Below are 17,082 nucleotides of genomic sequence, written 5' to 3'. Positions count from 1 at the left end.
ACACCACATCACTATTCTGGATGCAGATCTGCACACCACGCACTGTTCAATGGGCCCATTCCATCACTATGCAATAACAGCTAACAGTGTGGAACAGAGCACAGACCCCTTCACAAGCTCTTACTGCACGGAGCCCACCCCAGACAAAGCACTGACCTTTTCTCCTTCAGTACCATAAAAGAGTGTTTGTTACCCCTTCAGCAGCACAGTGGGGATAATGGCAGGACAATGCTGCAGCCTCCTCCTCCCAGCTGCTGGTGCAGCAGAAAGACCCTTTCAGCTCAGAGCACATTCCCCAGTCCCTGTGTCACGGCAGCACTCACCAAAATAGCTCTGGTGGCCGGGTGGGCTGCTGGCTCACAATGGCAGCTGAGAGGCTCAGGAATTCCTGCGGCCCTCCCCCAGCCCTCACCCCCACCCCAACCCGATGCAGTGGATGGCAGAGCCGTGGCTCAGACCCTATTTCTTCAGACACTGGGGTCCGTGCTACCCCCAGAAATTCCGCTATTGCTTCCCAACGCAAAGGGCTCCTATCAAAAAAATCTGCCTCCTCCCCACAGAAATCCAACTTTCTTTCCCCAGATTATCATAAATTACCCTAAAACAGAGTTAGACCAGGCTAAAAGTGCTTTCAGAACATTGCTGGTTTGTGGATGCGCTCATTAGAAGAAGCGTGTGTTTGCCATCCAGCAGCCATGTCACCCCGATGCTGCCTTTCCTTGCCAAGCAGACAGCACAAATATCACTCCATCTTGCTTCCAGGTGAATCCCACAGCACCAAAGCTCACTTTGCTCACACAAAGAGTTAAAAATAAAGTAAATGCTGCTTTTAGGGCACTGTGGAGATGGGCATCTCCCCAGGGCTGGTGGACCTTGAAGTTTCATTCTGATGATGGACATGACTGGAGCTGAGCTTCACCCAGAGCTCACATTGATCTCCAGCACTTCTGCATGAATCCCAGCGCAGGATGCCCGGCCCCATCAGCTCCACACGGACTATTTTTATCAGACAAGCAGCAATTTCTATTTTGGGGAGGCAGCAATTCTGGCAATGCAGTGTGCTTCTCCCAGCCTTGCTCTGTCACTGCACTCCAGCACAAAGAACGGTAATATTTCACTCTGCGTCCTCTGAGCGAATACAGAAGAAACACATTTGCAGTTCTGACCCATCGCTTTGCCTCAGATCCTGACACAAACCTGATCTGAAACTGGACAGCTACGGAGGGAGAACCATTAACCAGGAGCTGCAAGATTCACACTGGAAAGCACAGATTAATTAAGTAACAATGGTGACCCATTGCTGTAGGATGTAAAGCTGTCTTCATTTCTATGGTCCAGAAAACAAAACGGGACTTAGAGGAGAAAGTGTTTGGTCTGAGAGCCACCAAAGCACAGAAACAGAGCGATACTGTGGGAGTGGGGCAGTAGCATCAGCCATCTTAAAACAGGCACACTGTTTGCAGATGGACAACCTGAGTAAAATGGTTTGGGCTGGGAGTGTCCTTAAAGATCACCTACTTCCAACCCCCACACCTCGGCAGCGATACCTGCACCAGACCAGACTGCCCGGGGCACAGACAGACGTGGGGTGCTCACACTTCTCTGGTCAGCCTGTGCCAGGGGCCTTCACTGCAAAGACATCTGTCCTTACATCCAATCTGAACCTCCCTTCTTTTATTATCCCTTGCCTTATCACTACACACCCACGTGCAAAGTCCCCCTTTAGGTACTGGCAGGCTGCTATAGGATGTCCCCCCAGAGCTTTCTCTTCTTCAGACTGGAGAATCCCAACTCTCAGCCTCTCTTCACTGGGAAGGTGCTCCAGCCCTATGAGCCGCGTGCTTTTCTGCTGGTTGGACTGCTTGAACCTTCCAGGCTGTCATCACACGGGTTGGGTGCAACCAGAACCTCGCTGTCATTGGAGCTCATATCTCACAGTCAAAGGGATTTTTTCAAACAGAGCGAAGGTAGGGCTGAGCAAAAGACAGCTGGGAGAAGGAAGATAAATGAGCGCTAATTAGCCCTTCCCCTGAGCTGGGACATTTATAGACGCTGCCCTCCACGCAGCATTCCAGTGCTGCGCATTCCAGCGCCAGGCGCTCCCAGGCTCAGCCATAGGCTCCTAAACACTGCACAGCAGCTCCTGGGCTGCTCACAAAGCGACAGCTGCCTGCACCAGGCTGCCTTCTCCCCTTGCTTCCAGCTACTCAGTTACATGAAGAAATGCTGGAAATACTTCAAATGTTCTCCTGATGAAACATCTTTTTTCATGGGCAGCCAGGAGGGAAAACCCAAAGCTTGGGAGAATGAGGAGGAACAAAATAAGACAAAGTTGGTGACGCGGTCATGAGGTGACAGACAGATATGAGGGAAGAGCTGTCTCAGTGGAATGAAGCAGGGATGGGTAGAAGAGATGATCTGAAACTGGGAGAACAAAGACATATTTTGTCTCTCATGACACCAGCAGAGGGGTGGTACGTCCTGCAACAGCAGGAAAGGATCTGGGGGTAAGCCTGAGGATGTGCAGCTCTAAAGGAGCAGGCAGCAACCCAGCAGAATAGGTGTGATGCAGGGAGGGCAAAGGAAACAGAGACAGAGCTGGGACATTCTAAACAACCCATGAAAGGCAGACAGCTCTGTAACCTGAGACATCTGTGGAATCAGGATTTTCTCTTTGCTGAGTTTCCACCACGTATCAGAGACAGGGACACAGGAGGGCAGAGGGGCAGCAGTGGTGCCAAAGCTCTTATCTGTGCTAGGTGGGATATGCAATCACTTCTGCTTTGCTTTCTGCAGTTTTAGAAAGGTCCTAACCTCTCCTTAAAACTTTTAGTATCAGCGCCCTGCACTCCTTGCCTTCTCTGCACACAGCACCGTCATCTTCTGTGCCTGGCATCAACTTCCCCACCTGCTCCTGCAGCTTTCAATACTTGCTTCTTTCCCCATCAATGCCCCCACACTCTAATCCATCTGTGTTCTTCCCTCCTCCTTCTTTTTGCCTCATTCACATCACCTCCTGCATGGAAGCAACCACAGACGCCAGCTTTCTGCAATGAGAAGCAGCTTTGCTCTCTGCTCCCACCATTTTCTCCTTCTAATCTTTCTGCTGCAGCTCCTCCTCTTTCAGACAGTCGAAGTGCACTACAGTTCTGCAGAGAGCAGCACTACCATCACCATAGGGCAGAGGAGAGGGCAGGGAAGGGAGCAACCACAGCTTCTCCCGCGCAGGGTTGTGCACTCGACAGCCATCACTTACAGTGCGATTGACTCTCTGCGAGCCACTGCTGGGCAAAGCAGCCAGGGTCCGATAGTCCATTCGCAAAGGTTCACTCGTGACATTCTGGAGAGGGGCGAGGGGGGAAGCAAAAAACAAAACAGAAACACCAGGAAGAGATCAGGCCAGAAGTCAGCTACATCGACCACTGAGAGCAATTAAAAGGAAACCACCCCGGGCCATAGCCAAGGCTTCATCTCCAAATGCTGCAGGAAGCTCCCGCTGCTGGGATGTGAACCTGGGACTGTTCCAAAGGCAGCCACAGGGAAAAGGGACAGGCCTGGAGAAATACTGCAAGGAACTGACACACCAGGATGCTGGTCCTCCCCATTTCTCCTGTGCAGTGCACACATCCACTCTCTTATAGAAAGAGAAAAGAATACTGAATATATATAACCAGTTTGCACCAAATCCAGACAGATTTTTACGGTCTGGAGTTGGACTCGATGATCCCTATGGGTGTCATCCAACTCGGTATATTCCATGGTTCTATATTTAAGAAAGGTGATCTACAATTCCTCTGCGCTATCTTTTTTCAGCATGAACTCACACTGTTTGTATGACTGTGTCTGATATCACTTCCTATTTTAATCTGCTTTCAGATTTTAGCCACTGGTTTTCACCACCTCTTCCTCAACCACATTAAAGAGTTCTCAACTTCTGCTATCTCCTCATATGCTGAAGTTGTGCTTTTTGAAGGGCAGAGGGGTGCAAGGAGAACACATGCAGAGGGCAATGAGTGCTTCTACTTTCGGGGGCTCCTCCAGCCCTCAGGCCCAGCTCTGCCTCTTCTCTCCATCTCTCCATCCCTCCCACCAGCTCCTCACCTCTGCCGCCTCCTCCTCAAGCTGCCGCGTGGCCGCCTCCCGCTCCCTACGCATCCACTCCTTCCATGCGACAGGACAGAGCCAGAGCAGCATCCAAGCAGTGCAGGCAAAGAGAGAGGGAGAGAGGTCAGCTGCATGCCAGGCAATCATTCCAGAGGGAGAACAGAGGGGAATGGAGAGGGCTGGTGTCAGGACGAGGTGAGTAGAAATCAGCACATGAGCTTGGCCCGGGGAAGGAGAAGTTGGCGTTCTGCTGGAGACAGGGCACTGCCAGCACTGCGATGGCAACAGCCATCCTACACACGTCAAGACAGGGGGTGACCAGGGGAGGGAAGAGGGCAGGTAGCTCCAAGATCCTCAGCAGGGCTACCCCCAAGGGACAGGAGCTGAATCCCATGCAGCATCCCTAAGGGATGGGAGAAGGCTGCTGCTGGCTACAAGTGGGATCCTGGCAGAGCACAGAGTGGGGAAGCTGTAAGGGCACGGAGAAACAAATCTACAGAGCACGAGCTGCTGGACATGGAGGAAAAAGTCCTAAAAAATCACGTGCTTGTTATTAGCATCACAGCCACAAAGCTATGGAGATGGCAATTGTACGGAGGGCTTAATGCCAGTGGGTGAGTGCAGCACTCAATGCAGCACATGAGTGTCGTGAAAGTCACCAGTGACCAATGATCTCATTGCAGCTTCAGAGCTGCAGGAGGAAAGAGATAATATTGTTTTAAAGAGGAGTTACATCTGTGCATTTATATACTGTGACTTTTTGCCCAGAGCCTCTGCAGCAGAGTGGGGGGTTGTGGACCAAAGGAGCACAATTGCTCTGCTTTACATCATATTTCAGCCCTTCTGAGAGCTCCTCTCCATCATCAGCCCCCAGAGGGTCCCGAGGGCACAAGGCTGACGGATGGAACGCAGCTGAGGAACAGAGGGTTCTCATCAGCTATCAGGATATCCTGTGCATTACCACCAGCAAATAATCAGCACCCAACATCACACTCCCAAACTTCAGCGATGAGACACATGAGAAGACACCAATGCTCCAGAGAGCTGCAGGACCCAAAGGGATATTCTGGGATATTTAAGCTGAAGTGTATGTTAGTGCTGGGTATGTATGCTTTGGATGAGTATCAACTGCAAAACTGGAGGTCATAAAGTGAAAAGTAACAGGAGCTCCAGGCAGCGCTGATGGAGCTGGGCAATGCTGGAAGTCCAGCCCTGCAACATTCGAGCCATGTGGGGAAGCTCTGCAGTAAGGTTACAGAAATAACTGCGGCCGCAGAGCTGAGACAGAGAAATGTGCCATGAATCAGCGCGTGGAGATTTGGAGTCACTAATATTGCTCTTAGAGTCTGAATTGCCAGAGAACCAAACTTGGAAGATGTGTGTGGAGTGCAGCAGTGAAAACTCTCCTACGGGAGCAATGGTGAGTATGGTCAGCTCAGGGACTGAGCAACAGAGAGAACACAGGAAGATAAATAGATCTAAACTGGAAACCTGAAGAAATGCGAAACGTACACATACTTATTTGCCAGGAGAGCAGACTGTCAATGGACAATACTAAAGAATCCAATTTTCCCTCATTTTCCAACAGGATCTGACTGAATAAATGATATAACAGGAAAATCCAACTCCTTCAGGGACAAAGTTCTCGTGCCCAGCCAGAACAACGGCTATGGAAACTGAGCAGCACAAACTCCTGCCTGAGGAATGGGGCTGGTTCCTCAAGCTCTGAGCTGTGTGTTCCCATCTCTGCTCATGAAAGCTGTCAGATCACAGAGTGCTGTACAGACTGAAGTGATTAAACGTGGGGCTCATGAGCCGATGGGCCGTTTTCCTCAACGTCACAGCTTTAAGAAAACCTTGGCCAGAAAGTCCCAGTGGGTAACAAAGACAAACTGCACAAACAACGGGTAAGTACCACCAAAGAGGCACGTAGGAAGGTACGCCAAAGCCAAAAAGCAACTACAGTAACCGAGAGGTGCGCTATGGAGAGAGAAGGCCCACAGCCCCCACAGCGACCACAGCCGGGTAGAGGAGATCTGAGCCATTTCCCCAGGCCTGCAGGGCAGAACTGCTGTCAAGAACAAATTCCGCCACACGAAACATCTCTCACCACTTTCTCCATTTCTTCTCTCTCCCACTGAGTCGCTTCTCTCACCATTTCCATCTCCTAGGAGAGACCAAAGTTAGAGCCGCTTCACCCCGCGCTCTCTCCCTGCGTGGAGCACGGCAACCTCAGGAAGATTTCGGTGTAGTGCTGGTGAATGTGCTGGGAGCTGCTGATCCCATCAACACGAGCTCTGCTACTTGTTATGATGCAGGTTCCACACACCAAGGGACATACTTGAGATTTAACAAGTATTCCACTCCACACCACTCTCCCGGCTGTAACCAGAACACCCACCTTCTGCAGGACCTCCAGCTCCTCAGGGCTTAAATCCCGGTCAATAGATGAGATACTTTCCAGGCTATTCTTGCGCCCAATGCCAGCAGCAAAAGGGTTTGCAATAATTCCTGGAGACATCTATGAAGCAAAACCACAATGAAACGTGGCAGAAGTGTGCCATACAAGATTCCATGCCCTGGGCTACCAGATCCAGAGCGCTGAGATGCTCCTAGATGAGACAGAGCTGCTTCACAACTCAAAACCTTGTTTCAACTGTCAATTACAAAAGGAAATCGAGGGCTTGGAAAGAGGAGTTTCGATTAAAACAGGTAAGGAAAGGGGATAAATTACCAAGGACTGAGTACATGTTCTACCAAAGGATTTAAAAAAGGCTTTCTAATCCTCAATAAAAGAAAACTGAGAAGGCAGGTGGGTGTTTCCCTGGGATTAAAGGTGAACGCCAATGGATAGGAAGAAAATCTACTTTAAATATAACATCAATACAAGAAAAAATGGCTAAAAGAATACTGCAGAACATTGGTTTGAAAACCACATTTCTGTGCAGCACAGGGATATGGTGAGAACAGCTCTGTCATCAGCAGGGGATATCAGCCTTGGGAAGCTACTGCTTTATGAACTGGGAATCACTTCTGGCCCATAAAGGGAGAGCACAAACTTTGAACAACAAAACCCAACCAGCAAACCAACAAGAAAATCTACGGCCAAAGGCTGGAAATGCAGAAATAGGTGGGCTGCTTATGCTGCTGGTCTCTGCAGGGCTCCTTGCACCTCCCATCTCACCTCAATGGCAGCTGCAGCCTTGGGATCGAAGCCGTCACACACCAACACCAGGAGGGCATCGCCCACACTGCGGAGTATCTGCACAGCTTCCGTGTGCGTCATCCCCAGCAGACTCTGATGGTTCACCTCCAGGATCCGCATTCCCACCTTGAGCCGCCCGTCCCGCGCTGCAGCCCCAGAGGAGCTCACCTGCAGGCAGTGGGTGGAACGGTGGCATTACTCAGCATGAGCATCAGGAGAAAGGAATACAAAAGAAATATGGAAAAAAAGGCCGAGGCTACATGTCAGGGAAAGAGACTGAAAGTACTTAGGTACATTTACAGCGAGAGCAAAAGAGGAAGAATTTGTGTATTTCAATAGAGGAAAAGCGTACAAGAAATCTATTAGGGGAGATGAAAAGAATCTGTATTCAAAATACCTTGTTCCAAGGAGATAAACTGCAGTTTGTTTGTCAGTGAAGCAAGTGAGAAAGAAAGCTCATGTGTCTGTGATTTCCTGTGATCTCCTCACAGAGGAGAGAATGAAAGCACCCGTTTTGTCACCAGAAGAAAGGAAGTAAAGTTAAGGGAAGGTTATTAATGGTTTTCCCCTTCGGACAAGGAAAAGAGACTGTGGGATTTGCTGTGGGTACCATGTGGAAAGGAGGGGATAAAAGTATGATAGAATCACAGAATCACAGAATTATCAAGGTTGGAAAAGACCTAGAAGATCATCTAGTCCAACCATTACCAATACTTCCCAGCTAAATCATATTCATCAATTCATCAACATGAATTTGAAATCCAAAATTGCTATGACGTTTGGTGTAGGAGAAATATGTAAGCTGGGAAAGTGGAAAAGAAACTGAATGATGGATTTAGGAGAAGACGCTACCAGGGACTGCGCAGAAATAGAGGATTCAACTTAAAGCACGCTGGGGAAAGGAACAGATCCCTAAATGGTCCTTACTTCCTCTAATGGGAAACCAAAACCGTGTAACAAAACGGGACGCACGCATGGCCAAGCTCAAATGAAGGTCTTGATATGCTGGGTGTACAAACAGATGTCGCTGGGAACACAAGTTAAATAACGGCTTTAGTTCAAACGCCCAGACTGAAACCAAAGAACCAACATGAATTACAACCAGCGCAACATAAAGGCTCTGCAAAAAGAGCATGGAAATGTGGAGCACCTTCTGCACAGCCTGCAGCTTTATGCCAAGAGAATAAGGAGAGCGCAGGGCACCAGATAAATTGCTGGGTGGGGGAAATGCAAGAGCATGCAGGGCTGGTTGTCAGGGCAGCAGGGGGCACGCGGAGCATGAGAAGATCTTCGAGGTCTTTTCCAACCTTAATGATTCTACTCTAAGACAACGACAATGCAGAGAATGCAGCGCTGGGAGGGGGGAATGAAACCAACCAGCAAAGGATGAGAATTTATTCGGTTTATTATTTTATATTAGATGAAAGTACTCTGGAAAAGCGAAGGAAATGCTGAATGGGATTTTGTGTAGGTTTTAAGGAGGGAAAACAGGCACGCATGCACACAGATCACTTCCCACAGAGAGGAAAACACAAACGTGAGTAAATGGAAGGTGCATGAGCAGAATTTGTCACACGAAGCTAAATGGAAGACAACCAAACACTCCCATTTTCTTTCCCAGAGAGAGCAAATGCACAAATATGGCAGTAAAACACGCTGAAATAATAGGAGGAAGAGGAGTACGTGGAAGAATATGCCCATAATGCTCACAGTCATCAGTATTACAGGGGACACTGCACTACTCCCATTGGAACAGACCATGAACTTCAAACCGTGGATGTATTTAAGGCTTCTGATTGTATTCAACTCTTAACACCTCACCAACAAGGTTTTAAGAAGGAAGAGCCAGGTTACAACTTAAAAATACGTATGTGTGATAACGGAGAGATCCAACAAAAACATCATTTGAGGGAGGCTGAGAGGAAAGAACACTGTAACCAGACACCCAAAAAAGAGGAAAGAGAAAAAAAAATAACATTCCAACTCTCAGCTAGCAGAGACATGGAGGCAAAATAAGCCAACACAAAATAAACACACAATGGGTTGGGGAGCTGAGAGGTAAAGCTGAAATGACACTGTCAAAGCAGCTGTGAGCAGTGCCCTCTGCTCCCTACCCCTGGCAGCATGCTTAGCACAACCAATGGGAAGGAGCATCCACAGCACGAAGTGGCTGCTATTACACAGCCCTGCACACCCCCCACCCCCTCTCTGCCTCATGGTGTGGGGAGCCCCACTGCCAGGGTGACAAAGGGGCAGTGGTGCTCTCAGCACCCGAGTGCTGGGTTATGGGGTTATAAAGAGCAGCCACTGAGAATGAATCAGCCCATCAGCAGTGTCAGCTCCTGCAGGCTGGTTGTCAGATCACAGAATCACTGATGTTGAAACAGACCTTCAATACCACCACGTCCAACCCCAACGCACCCCCCTATGTCCATTTAGGCCATGTCCCTCAGTGCTACAACTCCATGGTACTTGAATACCTGCAGGGACAGGGTCTGCCCCACTGCCCTGTGCGGCTGTGCCACTGCATCACCACTGTTCTGAGAATAAATGTTCCTAATGTCCAAGCTGAACCTCACCTGGTGCAGTGTGAGGCCATCACCCCTCATCCTATAGCTGTTAGCTGGAGCAAAGGCCAACCTCCACCTCGTTCCAACCTCCTTTCAGGAGCTGGAGAGGACGATGAGGTCTCCTCCAAACCTTCTCTCTTCCAGACTGAACCATCCCATCCCCTCAGCACTGTGCTCCAGACCCTCACAGCTCCACTGCCCTGCTATGGACACACTTCAGGGCCTCAATGCCCTTCTTGTACTGAGGGGCCCAAAACTGAACACAGCACTGGAGGTGTGGCCCCACCAGCACCAGTGGGGACATCCATGTCCTGGAGCAGGGAAATGTCACAGCACTGTCTAGAAAACTGGGCAGCATTGAGCCCTCAGTGGGACTCAGAACAGAACTGCTTCCAAACAGCAAAACCTGTGATTCCCTGTGGCCTGGGATGCCTCCAACGTTGTCTTGTCTGAGTCCTGAGTTGTGCATCGTGCTCTTTTACCTAAAACCGGAGTCTGGGTGATGGTCATATCAAATGCTGACTGATAGGAATTTGTCCTGATCTACAGAGGGTCCGCCCAGATGACAGACAAGGCCGTGTAACTGAGTCTTCTAATGATGCTGTGCAACTGCAAGCCACGCTAAGTGATAAAGAAGGTGATAATAAGCTATGCTGGCTGTTAAATCCTTGTTTAATTCACAGCAAATCTCTGATTATAACCAGCCCTCAGACCACCAGGGATCCCTCAAGAAGTTGCCTTTTCTCTGTAGTGTGACAGCACAGAATCACTGAAGATGGAACGGATCGCTACGACCACCAAGTCCAAGCCCCAGCCCACCCCACCATGCCCACTAAATCAAAGTGCCACATCTCCACGGCTCCTGAACACCCCCAGGGATGGTGACTCCACCACCTCCCTGAGCTCATTATTAGGAATGATTAATTAATTATGATGTGAAGGGTCCACCATTCAGCAAGGATTAAGACTCTTCAGAGCAAGGAAGGACCAAAAATTGTATAGCAAAAAAAAAAAAATAAAAAAATAAAAAAAAATTACAGAATTTACAGCTGTCATAAAACAGGGATTATGAAAGGAAACACATTCACGTGCTTCAGTGGATGGAGGAAACTAAAAGAGAACCAGTGTATCCAGTGAAAAATGGAGACAGCACAGGAAACAAATTGTCTCGGGCATCACTTTTCCTCCTACCGCTGTGTGCACACAAACAAGGGGCAGAATCTGTGTTCTGGTACCTTAGAAATGAAGATGCCTTCATCAGTAGGATCAAAGGGATTTCCAGCGTGACCCTTCGCTCCACCCCGGATGCTGATGCCCAGCTTTTCTCCTGGAGCCTTTTCAATGCATATTTCCTGAAAATACAGAAGGATCTCATTGTTTCTGGTAGAGGAAAAGCTTTTAGCAGATGGCCGTACTCTAAGAATCCTGAAAGGGACCTGACTGGGACGTTTCACTCATGTGGCAGTTGATTCTTTTTTACAGGGCTCTGTATTTTTTATTACTTTCTATCTCTGGTCTTCAAAAAATATGAGAGCAATCATTTCTGACCACATATCATCACTGGCACAGCAAGAGATTCCCTGCAGTCCTCAACTGGATGTGAACTTACAGGACAGTAGGTTCTGTGACCCATTTTAGTGGGGGTTTGGACTCGATGATCTCTTGAGGTCCCTTCCAACAGCTGCAATTCCATGATTCTACCACATGACAATCACAGAACAGTCTGGGCTGGAACAGACCTTAAAGATCATCCAATCCCCCGCTGTGGGCAGGGATGCCTTCCACTACATCAGGCTGCCCAGAGCCCCATTCAGCCTGGTCTTGAACACCACCAGGGATGGGGCACCCACCCACAGCTTCCCTGGGCAGACGTACTGTGGCCTCAGCACTCTCTGATGAATGAATTTCTTCTTTACATGTATTCAAGTCTCCCCTCTTTTGGTTTAAAGTCATCACCCCATGCCCAATCACTGCAATCCATGATAGAGCTCCTCCCAGTTTTCCTATAGGCCCCATTTAGGTTCTGGATGTCTGCAATGAAGTCTTCCCAGAGCCTTCTCTTCCCCAGACTGAACAACCCCAACTCTCAGCCTCTCTTCACAGCAGAGGCGCTCCAGCTCTCCAGCCACCTTTGTGGCCCACCTCTGGATCCAGAAAGCTCAAACAGAAGTTTAGTTGTACCACAGACCCACACCTCCAGATAAGAAACTGCCTTCAGAGTTGAGCCCATCTATGAAGAAGAAAGTGCAGTCCCTGCTCATTGCCCACCTGCATGCCGGGCGGCGGCGGATCGCGCCTCACCACCACGGTCAGCTCCTGCGTGTTGGAGAGCAGAGCGTTCACCGCCTCCTGGTGGGTCGCATGGCGCAGGTCAATGCTGTTCACCTCCAGGATCCTGTCCCCGACCCGGAGCCCGCTGCGAGACGCCAACCCACGGGGAATGACCTGCAAAAGATCGTTCACGTTACAACCAGAGGAAATTTTTCCTTGGAGAGGCACTGACAAATCCTGCAGCCACTCCTGCTGATGAACAGCAAGTAACTGAGTGTTACAGCTTCGGCAGCAGAAAGCTGAAGGGCCAGTTTTTATGGTGACCAAAGGTAAACCTCCAACATCCTCTGAGGCCATTTTGACTTTCTCTCTGCAAATGAAGCTCCCTGAAAGGTAATTAATTTATCTGTGAAGAAGCCGCTCAGTGCACCGATGGGTTAATGACGTCCAGAAAGCCTCCACTGCAATTCTGTAAGGCCTCTGACATGGTGCTGAGCTATCAGGCGAAGAAGCTGCAAAAGGGAAGAGAATATACTGCATAGTGTCAGGGAAAACAAACAGGACATCAGCGTGTCCTCGCAGAGACTTCAGCTAAGCCAGCAGTGCACCACTGCAGTGCCAGAGGGTACACTGGGCTGTATTACAAGAGAGGAAGCTGTAAGTTCAGAGAAGTGTTTTTTCCCCACCAACCAGCACTTGCATCTGGGCGATATGAAAGACACAGAAAGACACCAACTCATCTGGATGATTTTCTGTGCAAGTTGCTGTGGGGAACTTCTAGAGGGGGTGGATGGACTGGGTGGGCTTCAGAGGCCCCTTCCAACCCCTATGGTTCTGGGATTTGTGACTCTCTGAAGGGAGAGAGGCAAGGGAAAAGAGAACAAAGAAAACTAAGTGTTAGGAATAAAACATCCTTTGTAATGGCAGCTGAACATTAGAACAGATGCCCAGAGAGAATGCGGGATCTCCATTTTTGGTGGCACTCAGAACCTGACAAGGTCCTCAGCAAGTTCCTCTAAACTGATTCTGAGACCTAATGACCTCTACAGGTTCCTTACAACTCCAATGATCTTCTTATCCCACATGTTAAGAAGGACGCAGTGGAGTCAGAGAAGGTTCAGAGAAAGGCAACTAAAATAACGAGAGGAACAAAGGCCACAGCTCTTGATCTTGGACAGAAAGCTGGAGAAGGAAGATGAATGAAGGTCACAACAACGTGAAGGTGGTGAGCAGGCTAAATACAGGACTCCTGATCACCAAATCAGCAGTACAAGAATGGGACACTCAGAGAAACCACTGTTATGTGGGCTCAGAGCAGATCTGAGTGTGCTTCCCCACTGACAGATAAAGATATTCTGGGACTTGCAGCCATGGAGGAGACAGAATCAGCACCTCCAAGGGAAGAGAGATGAATGAATGCAGAGAGGACCAGGCAGGGCTATCCTCCCCAGTATCTCTAATCTAATGAATGTGGATGGCTTTCATGGAAAAGAGCTGCAATAAGTGAGTGGTTTGTGCTCTGTCCCTGAATAAGATCAGCCAGTGTTATCATAGGACAGAGAATGTGATGCTGAAAGATGCTGGCCTGGCTGCAGGAGGATCTTCTGTTTTTCCTTTCAGCTCCACATCCATCCTGGACACCTTCTGGCTCATGACCGGTTTCCTGGAATACCTGCATCCTTCCAGCATTCATTAAAACAGAAGCTCGGCAATTTTGAAAGCTTACTCTCCCCACAGAGCAGAGCAGGAATGAACTCTGCAGGTTATTATTAAATCATGAAACAGCAGAGATATATTTAATAGAAATGAGCTCTTTACACACGCACGCATTCCCCCTCCTCATCCCACTTACTTTGTTTTTAACCTACACTACACTTTTCAGACTCTTGCATCAAAACCTTTCATCTTAACCCCAATAATGAAAGCGCCTCAGGAACGTTCGCTGCTGGGCATTACCTTTGAAATGAAAACCCCCGGTTCGTGAATCCCAAACGGGTGGCTGGAATGGTCGCTGCCTCCCACGATGCTGAGCCCCAGGGGACCGCCTGCTTTTACCAGGTGAATTTCCTGCAAGGAGCGAGAATGGGAGTCATGGAGAATGAAGGATATCACGTTAAGAATCAGGGACGCCCTGAGTGAGGGAGCACAAGTTCCCACAGGACAAAGGGGCTGCCCATTACTTCTCAATACCCCAACAACCCACCCAGGCACATTTTCAAACAAAAGACACTCAATGCCACACACCTATTACCCAACTACCTGTTGCCCAACACCATCCCCTATTCCAGTGGCTCACCTCAATGGGATACTGATCCTCCAGGCCTTTAGAGAGCTGGCTCCTTTGCAGCGAAGGCGTCTCCTCCGGTGGGCTCTCCCCATGGCTGGGGGGTGGTGGTGGGGAGTGCATGCGCACCCACGGTGCGCCAGGCGTGTCTCCCTCGCCGGGCTGCTCTGCACCCTCTCTCTCTACCAGCAGGACGATGGTGGGGGAGGATGCGGTAAGCAGCGCTACGGCCTGATCATGCCTGGCTTCTGTCATGTCTACCCCATTGATCTAGAACAACCCGCAAACTCAGCGTCAGACCGTCACCTGGGCACACCTGGCATTTCAAACACACACCCTGACACCCAACGCTGACACCTTGCCCCTCTCGACGTCCATTTCCCAAAGCGCAGTGTAGCTCACAGCACTCCTTCCTGCCCTGCAAAGGGACTCGGGCACCTTCTCATTCCTGGCTGACCACAGTCCTCTTTGCAGACAGCTCTCCGACCCCTCTCACCTTCCCTGTGCACTTCCAAGCTCCAGCAGCACCAATGATGCTCCAGGGGATGACAAAGACCAATGGTGATGCACCACCTCCGGGATGCTACAAAGCCAGCTGTTACCACTGTAACTATTGCTAAGACTACCTGCATATTCATGACCAAGAGAACACCTACCACTGTTTCTGGCTCTGCACCCTAGCTTTCCTACTGGGTCACAGAAAAAGAAGCCCAAATGGTTCCACTAGAGGAATGGGTCCAATGACCTTAATACGGGAAGAAGGCAAAGCAGCGATTCCCAGAAGTGATGTCATGGCACATCAATGTGCCACTGCCACCAGCTGCCTCTGTGCTCAGGCATTTGCCCATATCAATCACTCCCCAAGCAAGGACGGAGGCGATGAAGAGCTGAAGGGCACAATGTGATGTGCAGCAGGACCTGCTGAGAGCTACTGGGCTGCTGTCTGCCCACACTGCGCAACGTTATGGCAATCGTGGGAGGATGGACCCAGTTTTAAGTCATGAAAAGTGTACTACATAATATATAAAATCATTTGGAAGCACCAAGAATGAGATTCAGTCAATAGCAACTGTCTGGCGGACACAAAAGGAAAAGCAGAATTCTTTTAGACAAGAAAACATAATGCAGTGTGCTCTCCAATCTTGCTGTGGTATCAGTGAAAGATATGAATGCTTTGGACAAGGAGGTACTTGCAGCACAGAGGGAAGCAGCAATGGCATTTGCAGTGGAGAGACTTCATGTAAAAACAAAATGAACAAAACGTACCAAGAAAAGCCTGCAGGACGAGCAGAGGAACAGCCTGGCCTACAAAAAGCCCGACTAGAAGAGACCAGGAAGGATGTGACTGTTCCCCATGAGAATACAAGGGACAAAAACTGAGAGGAGAGCTAAGCTACAACACTGGTGCCAAAAGGACCAAATGTGCCATGGAAACATTAACTTTAAAAAGTAAAAAGTTCTTTAAGTTCTTAAAAAATGAACAACAAAGATGTGAAAACAGCAGCTGCTCAGACGGTGTACGATCAGCCTATGAAATAATAACCCGACAGTCACAGCAGCTGGAATCTGTAGCCTGATTCCTCACTATCTAACCCCAGAATTATTATAACTACTCCCAGGCTCCTTCCACAATAACAGCTCCTGGGCAAGGTTGTCTGCACGCTGTCTGAGGGGACTCTGTACTGAAACTTCACCAATGCTGCCACTACTCAGCCCAGCATTCCATCCCATCCACGGCCAGCCGTGCTGCTCTGCCTTTGGCAGTGGGGGCTCAGACCACAGCAGGGATGTTGTCACCCTACCTGGGGCTCCCAGCAATGCTGCCAGCTCACAGAGCCATCTCCTGACTGCCCCATAGACAGACAGGCATAACAGCTCCCAGTTGTGACACAGGCAGGAAACTCATCCCCACAGCGACTCCTCTTACACTGAGACATCTGTCCCCAACATACACCTCTGGCACCAACCGCTGAGGACCAACAAGGAGGTGAAGATGTCAGCCTGCATATTATCACACAGGAACAGGCTCCAGGAAGGAAGCAGAAGCACCCAGGTAATGGCTCGTCAGCATAGAAGGCAAAGCAATAAGCAGGAAAGATAAACAACGTGCAGATGCACAAACCTAATGAAGAGCAGATAACAGAGACAAGACTCAGGGCACCCACAGATGGATCATTAAACAAGCTGCTCTAAAGGTACCATTTATGGCCTGATTTTGGGTGGTTCTGTGTGGAGCCGGGAGATGGACTCCATGATCCTCACAGATAACATTCCATCTGGGGATATTCTACGGCTTTTTCTGTCCTTTCCTACCATTGATGAGAGTGGTTGGACCACGGGCATCCGATGGCATTCCCCCAGATGTCAACGGATGAGGACACAAGATGTCCTTCACTCACAGCACGTCCCATCTAACAGCCTGGACAGAAACTGCCGCATCAATTGCTCATTAGGACTCTCATGCATCACTACTGCCCTCAGCCCCCCCAGACAGGGGGTTCTTCTGTTTAATCCCAGACCCATCTCCAAAAACCAGCTGCCCTTGGCCACTGCTCGAATCTCCCTGCTAGATTTGATGGTTGGACTTGATGATCTTCATTGCCTTTTCCAACACTGATGATTCTATGATCTCAAACAATGCTCAAACT

At 49.4% G+C, this 17,082-nt stretch overlaps 1 protein-coding gene across 50 annotated transcripts in view; it reads right to left on the bottom strand.

The window, feature by feature from the left end:
• The window catches only part of SCRIB (scribble planar cell polarity protein), an 86,331-nt gene that overhangs the window by 28,078 nt on the left and 41,171 nt on the right, over positions 1–17,082 (bottom strand). For 20 of the 50 annotated variants that reach the window (XM_085531522.1, XM_085531515.1, XM_085531516.1 and 17 more), the window contains 9 exons: positions 14,447–14,704; positions 14,107–14,217; positions 12,148–12,324; positions 11,115–11,231; positions 7,289–7,477; positions 6,506–6,625; positions 6,215–6,271; positions 4,102–4,161; positions 3,257–3,340 (listed from right to left, as the gene is read on the bottom strand). In XM_085531522.1, the coding sequence (XP_085387648.1) occupies positions 3,257–3,340; positions 4,102–4,161; positions 6,215–6,271; positions 6,506–6,625; positions 7,289–7,477; positions 11,115–11,231; positions 12,148–12,324; positions 14,107–14,217; positions 14,447–14,704 (1,173 nt within the window). The remainder of the gene's footprint in view (positions 1–3,256; positions 3,341–4,101; positions 4,162–6,214; positions 6,272–6,505; positions 6,626–7,288; positions 7,478–11,114; positions 11,232–12,147; positions 12,325–14,106; positions 14,218–14,446; positions 14,705–17,082) is intronic. The other 30 variants (XM_085531536.1, XM_085531539.1, XM_085531556.1 and 27 more) reach the window with 4 other exon arrangements.

The sequence above is a fragment of the Coturnix japonica genome, unplaced genomic scaffold (genome assembly GCF_054131305.1).
Source record: "Coturnix japonica strain WE unplaced genomic scaffold, WE-NBRP24 Scf043, whole genome shotgun sequence".
Lineage (NCBI taxonomy): Eukaryota > Metazoa > Chordata > Aves > Galliformes > Phasianidae > Coturnix > Coturnix japonica.
Note: the sequence above shows the minus strand (reverse complement) of the source record. Positions and strands in the feature narration are given on the sequence as shown.